The sequence below is a fragment of the Centroberyx affinis genome, unplaced genomic scaffold (assembly GCF_046629955.1).
Source record: "Centroberyx affinis isolate AG114_WGS23_722 - 3 ecotype Tasmania unplaced genomic scaffold, CSIRO-AGI_Caff_v1 ptg003428l_1, whole genome shotgun sequence".
Classification (NCBI taxonomy): Eukaryota; Metazoa; Chordata; class Actinopteri; order Beryciformes; family Berycidae; genus Centroberyx; species Centroberyx affinis.
In genome coordinates, this window is record NW_027281401.1 from 575080 (window position 1) to 581779 (window position 6700).

General features: G+C 46.9%; 1 protein-coding gene across 1 annotated transcript; it reads right to left on the reverse strand.

Moving 5' to 3' along the window:
* Positions 1-389: 389 nt before the first annotated feature.
* cracdla (cracd like a) lies at positions 390-5507 on the reverse strand. Its single transcript, XM_071539240.1, has 10 exons — positions 5459-5507; positions 4986-5130; positions 4717-4852; positions 4467-4628; positions 3956-4210; positions 2597-3851; positions 1889-2148; positions 1348-1512; positions 708-815; positions 390-599 (listed from the first exon to the last, which is right to left on the reverse strand). The coding sequence occupies exons 1-10, from the start codon at positions 5505-5507 to the stop codon at positions 390-392; spliced, it is 2745 nt and encodes a 914-aa protein (XP_071395341.1).
* Positions 5508-6700: the final 1193 nt, after the last annotated feature.

Consider the following 6700-nt stretch of genomic DNA (forward strand, 5'->3'; position numbering starts at 1 on the left):
CAGCAGTTTCAGAAATACTCAAACCAGCCCATCTGGCACCAACAACCATGCCACGGTCAAAGTCACTGAGATCACATTTTTTTCCCCATTCTGATGTTTGATGTGAACATGAACTGAAGCTGCAGACTTGTATCTGCAGGATCTTATGCATTGCACTGCTGCCACATGATTGGCTGAATGGATAATTTCATAAATAAGCAGGTGTACAGGTGTTCCTAATAAAGTGCTCGGTGAGTGTATAATGCATGAATACCCAAAGTATTATAATTTATGTAGATAAGATTGGGTGATGGTGGAGGATTATAATAAAATTAGGCCTTTTCAAAATATATATATATACCCTCAGAAGTATAAGCCAATGACATCTACTGTAGATCTGTCCATGATTGTTAGTCCATGGTCTTATCACTCCAGGCCATTGACTTCCTCTTGGCCAGTTCCATCCAGGACGGCTGGCCGCTGTCAGACATGGACTGCAGAGGGGAGGATGGCGTAGGCGACGAAGAGGGTGATGAAGATGACGGCATGTTTTTTCTCAGCCATTTGTCCTCAAGCCTGCCTGGAACTTTGGTGGGGCTTGACTCTGAAAGAAAGCCAGTCTATGTCATGTCGCAGCACATGGAGATACCGAATACCAATATTTCTACTATTATCATTCTATAATTATCACTGTAATCCATGTATATCAACACACCTGCAAGTTTTACCCCTTGCCTTCCCTCAGGTTTTGTGTCTCTGCTTGAAGGTGTGGTATTAGGTAAGGCAGGGGTTTCGGCTGGTGTCCGTGCTTCTGACTGGGTTTTCCTCAGTTCCACCTGAATGAGACAGTGAGAATTACATCATTACTGAGGATAATCAGGCTGTTTAAATAGATGCTAGTTAGTTGATTTAACACGTCATGAAAAACGTTTAGGCATTTTATGCTTTATTGATAGAGACAGTGTGAGAGACAGACAGGAAGGTATGGAAGAGAGAGAGGGGAGGACATGCAGCAAATGACCACGGGCCGGATTCAAACCGAGGTCACTGCGGGAAGGACTGAGCCTTATGGTACACGCTCTACTTGGTGAGCCACTGGGGCACCCCCAACAATGTTTACTAGCAATTTCATTCTATGCTAGTAGGTGTGAATTACCTTGGTTCCAGGTGGAGCAGTCCACTCTGTCCGTTTCTCTAAGAAAGCAGCCCGTCTTTCTGACAGGGATGGACCTTCTTTTCCCTGGAGGACGGCAGCTCTTTCCCCTCTTCCTAAGTCTGGAACTGGAGCTAGGGTTGGTGAAGGGGTAGAAATTGAGACCGAGGCCTGAGCGGAAGTTGTGGATTTGGGCTGGTTGGCAGAGTGGAGACCTCGATTGTTCCAAGGGGGTTGCTGGGCGGTGGGTTGTTGGCCTGAGGAGAGGTGAGATTGAGCAATGGATTGAGTAGCACTCCCTTGTGCAGACTGAGGTGTGGTCTCCAGTTGTGGAGAAGAGCGCAAGGGAGATTGGGTCGTCCATAAGTTGGTCTGTATGGCTGGAAGAGAAACAGAGTGTGAGCCAGACTGTGTGACTGGTTGAGTTGTGCTTGGTTGTAACGGGACGTTGTTGGTTTGTTTTGACATCTGTGGTACTTTAGAGGTGTATAACTGACTGGTGGATGGTGTTGATGTCCTCTGTTGCACTGTAGGTGGAGATAATGATGGTGTGGCAGTCTGTAGTGGAGTTGCACTTTGTGTTATTAGCGGTTTGGCTACCTCAGTTGATGGCTGCATTGCTTCCTGTACTTGTGGTGGACCCTGTGGCATTTTTACAGTCTGTGTCTGCATTTGTGTCCCAATCTGTGTTTCTGATTGCATCACCTTCTGCAAATGTGATTGTGTCACATTCTGCCCTTGATTTGTTGGCTGCACTTGTGCCTGTGGTCGAGCAGCAGTCTGCATGCTTGTAAAATCTCTCGGTAATCTACTACTGAAGAGCTGTTGGAGGCTTCTGGTCTTTTCTATTGCCAGGCTCATCCAGGACACCTCAGATGAGGCCGACTGGGGGGCAGATTGCGGGGCAGTCTGGGGCTCCTGAGGGGCTGAGAGGGCAGTTTCTAGTTCCTCTGGGTTTGAGGAGATTGTCTGGGCTTCTACATCCAAGGAAGGAATGGTGTGAGGATCATCAGCAGCTGGAGGGTTATGTTTGACCAGAAGGGTTGAGAAACCAGATGGGGTTGGAGTTCCATCTAAGGAGTGATACAAGTTAGTTAGATACATGTGCAGCACTGTTATAGTCAACCAGGGTGGTACTTTAATGAGCACAAAGGTCAGCTGGGACCAGTAACAATCTTATCATTCTAGACTGATTATTTACCGTGTGAAACCTATCTCCTTACATAGACATAGCATTGCATGAGGACAACAATGTGGACCTGTACAAAGTCTAATGAAAAGGTGGTCCTCTATTCTATTCCCATCCTGGAATAGCAGCACAATGTGGAATGAGCAAAGATAATAAAGTGCTATCTTATATTATCTTATAAAGTTTTTCATAGAACACATAAAAGTGAATCTGAGTTTATATATTTTCTACTTGAATGAAATTAGTAAGACTTTTCAGAGCAAATCTAGACTCACCTGTCTGTCTGAGGTGTCCAGAGGCAGTGGGGTTACAGGGGATGTTTGTAGGCAGTTTTTTAGACATATAGCTGGCATTATCACCTATTTCCTCTCCTTTTCGTTTGTTACATTGCTCCTCCACAGACTTTGAAGGACGGCTGTAAGGGGCAAGTGGAGGGATTAGCGAGCCCATCTCTGCACTATGACGCTTAACCTTGGAATCAGACTGGGCAGCACCTGCATCGGACCGAAATTTCAAAGACAGAGATGTGGAGCGGAGTTTGACCCCAAACGTTGTCTTCTCCTCCTCCTCCTGGACCTCCTTTGCTTCCAGTGCGTCTTCCACTGCCTCCTGGCTGTCCTCTACTTCCTCCCCCTCTAAAGCACCTGTCTCCATGGCTGCTTGCTTAGATGGTATCACTGGTTCTCCCTTTTTGAGGCTGTCCCTCCTGTCCCATGGTAACACTGGGCCTTTGTGTAGAGCTCCCTCTTCCCTAGGTGTTGACTTCACTTCTGGTCCCCCTCCTGTCTTCAGCCTGGCTCCAGCCTGTTCCACCACTCCCAAGAAACTGCCTGATCGAGGTCTCTCTCCATCTCGGCATTTGGCAGTGGTGACGGAGAAGTGGAAGGACCCAGATCCTGGTCTCTTTATTCCTCCTGTGTCCTCTGTCTGAGCTTGAACCTGCTGGCGAAGAGAGGAAGACCTGAAAGCCGCTACTGAGCCCAAGCTGGCTGAATGCTGGTTGGAGGGGACAGAGATGTCTTGAGAGCCTTGTTCTCTGTTTGATTTTCTATCAATCATTCCAGCCTTGCTTATAGTATCCCTCTTGTCATGGGACATGGCCTGTATCTCAAAGTCTCCAGAGCCCTCTCTTTTTTCTTTCAAGTCTGTCTGTGGCTGTTGACTGATCATTACATCCACAGGTCTGTGAGGCTTAACTCCAAGCACCTGGGAGGCCACAGAGGGAGCTCTCCCAGGAAGGGTGAGGTCCTGTCGGGTGGGCCGATGGGAGAGGGTTGGGCTGGATGATTTGGGGGCTGCCTGTGCCTCGGAGGGCTCTGATGTGATGGGTGCAGGCTCTGGGGATTTTACAGGAAGACACTGAGATGTAACGGGGATGCTGACCCCTCCTTGTCCCGTTTCCAAGATCTGGGTGGAGTGGGAGCGCAAGCGTGTTATCTCCTCTTCAGCAGCAAGCTCTTGCTCTTCCTGCTTCTCAGACACTGGGTGGTCGATGTTGTTTAGGATGTTTGAGAGAGGCCTAGAGTCAGTCTGACAAAAAAGAGATAGATGGAAGGTAAATGGATGAGGTGTGTTTGTGTATTTTTCTTTGCATATGTGTGAGTGAAAGAGAAGATGAGGTAATGGTCACTCACAGCAAGTCTCTTCCCCTTAGTGCTGGCCCTCTGTTTTCTGGGCTTGATGGCCATACGGTGGCGTGCAGCAGAGGTATCCAGGCAGGGGGTGAACTGGGCTGGAGAGCTGAAGTCCAAAGCAGGGGCAGCAACAGTAGGAGGAGAAGTGGAGAGGGCAGAGAGAGGCGAGGAGAGGGATGGAGTCAGGGGCACAGATCTGGTTGGTGCAGGTTTGGGGATGGGTGAGAGTGGGCGAGAGGATGGCTGGGATATGGCCTGAGGAAAATAAATCATCATATGACACTGGATATAAAAGTTAAACATAAAGTCACACAAAAGCAAGTCACTGTACAAACACACGCACACGCACACACACACACACACACACACACACTCATATTTTTATTATTACACTCGTGAGGACTCGTGAAATACAAGAACACATATACACACACCTGTCCGTGGTAAACTAAAGGGTCTATGACTGTGGGGAAGGACTGGGAACTGTAGAGGAATGTAATAACAAAATCACCTTGCTGAGGGCTGCCTGGGTTGAGACGTCGCCCCTTAAGATCTCAGGGGGGCTGTGAGGAAGACCGTCAGCCTCTGAGCGGCTGCCGAGGTCGTCTGGACGTTTGATTGGCAGAACCAGAGGGGGTGGCCCCAAATGCATCTTCTGCTGCTGGAGCTTCATCTATGACACCAGAACACAGACTACCGTTATTTGATAGAAGAGTTGTAAAGGCCCGGTTCCCTACAACACGGCTAGAATAAAGCGCTACCTGCAGAGTTTTGATCTTGCTGTGAACATTCTCCTGGGATAAAACCCTGTCTGGTTCAGCGTCGGACAGGACCTGGTCAGCCAGGAAGATGCTGTCATGTGACAAAGCCCGTGAGCCCAGCATCCCTTGGGAGCACCTGAGGATGGAGGAGAGGAAAATCGGGACACAGGCGAAAGAATAGATTAGAAACACAGACAGAAAATAGAGGTGTAAAGCAAACACTGCAAAATAATTAACTGGATGACATAATTAATCACGCAGACACTCACACCAAATCTTCCTCTGACCCGAGGCCCTTTCCTGCTGTGATGTCACTGGCAGACTGGCTGAGTTTGGCGCTCTCCTCTCCATCTGCTCTCTTTGTCCTTCCAAAGAGACGAGTTTTCAGAGACTTCAGCTTGGACTTTTTCTTCCCTAATGGAGACGGAGACAGCACCAGGTCACAACAGCCAACACACACACACACACACACACACACACACACACACATACACACACCACACAGAGAGCTGACACAATATCCTCTCTATATGCTCTATATCCTCTCTGATGATCTTGTCTAATTGTCAGAGAGGTATGTCAGCTCACGGTCTAGATTATGATCTATTAGTTTGCACACTGATTGTCAATTTTAAAAGGTTTTGCGATGTTATGCTAATACTAATAATGTATGGAAATGTTCTTATAGCAAATTGTTGTCTAAGATTTGGTTTCACTGCAGCTACATGACAGAGAATCTCACCTGGAAGGTCCTCGGTGCTTTCTTCTGTATCTCCTGAGAAAGACTCCATATCGCTTTGATCACAAAAAGAAGCAAAGAAAGGAAGACAGCAAGTTGTGTAAAGAGAGGAAATGGTAATGAGAAGCAATGTGACAGTATAACCCTTAAGGCTGGAGGCTGCAGGGTCTGTTTGTCACATGCTGAGTTGCGTCTCATGGTGTGAATGCTCCAGTGACGTATTCTCTGATCATTGGCGGGCATGCATGTGCACCTGATGCACTTATCTGATAGACCTGAGGATGTGACACTTCACTTGAGCTCAAAGGTTTATTGGCATTATCAGCAGAGGCACAAGCCTGTATCTTAACTAGGTGGGGTGCGATGAGAACACTTGCGCTTGATCAACAAAATATGATCAAGGAGGCCCTAACAATAGGGCGGTATACCAAAGACATGAAATAACAGAGGTATTAGGGTTTGTAATTCACCATCTCAATGGGATATAGATTTATACCTAAATAGCACAATATCACAAAGTACTGCCACCTGCATAACAATTTATACATTTGTGAACAAAGGAAAAAGAATACTGCACATTGAGTCTTGCTCCCAGTAAGCTTTACTTATGCAACACCTGACAAGCATCCAAATTGGGTTGCAGCGTTATTGGACGCTAGATTCAGAGCAGGCTATTCTTTTTCCTTTGTTATACTGACTTCAGTTTTTAGCCTTCCCCTGAGATAAAGCTCTGTTTGGGATATGCAGACACTGTTTTCTGTGTATCATAAAACTCTCCCTGAGTACAGACTGTTGTCAACAGAGCCTGATCCTGTACAGCATGCATGGCTGATAACAAGATGCGCAAGGCTGGGGATAAACATACAAAGTCCACGCCACACCTCTGGTATCACCTAGACTACTCTAACTGTATAAGCACAAAATGCTAAAAAGAGTATAAGCATACGTTCTAAACTCCATGACATCCAAGCACTGGGAAAGTACCATTTCATGTAACATTTGACTTATAGGACATTTGAAGCTGCCTTGCACTACAAATGAATTTCAGATGGTCTATGGAACTACTACCATCGTGGCCCTGAAACAAACAGGAGTGTAAATGAAGCAGGCTGTTCCTCAGAGTTGCGGTTTTGCCATCTAATGACCCAAACTATAGCCCCAACAGAAACAGGAGATAATCCCCTGGATTACGGACATTGCAGGGAGATCCTTGTAAGATTTCACAGCACCATAATCCACAACAAC

Bases quoted from the DNA above. Each gene is read 5' to 3' on its own strand.
- cracdla (XM_071539240.1), bottom strand. From the start codon at position 5,507: ATGGAGTCTTTCTCAGGAGATACAGAAGAAAGCACCGAGGACCTTCCA. The intron at 1,513-1,888 runs GTGCAGCCAACA...TTTCTCTTCCAG, and splicing joins CTGCTCGACCACAGGCACAA to CCATACAGACCAACTTATGG. The intron at 600-707 runs GTAAAACTTGCA...GACATGACATAG, and splicing joins AACCTGAGGGAAGGCAAGGG to ACTGGCTTTCTTTCAGAGTC.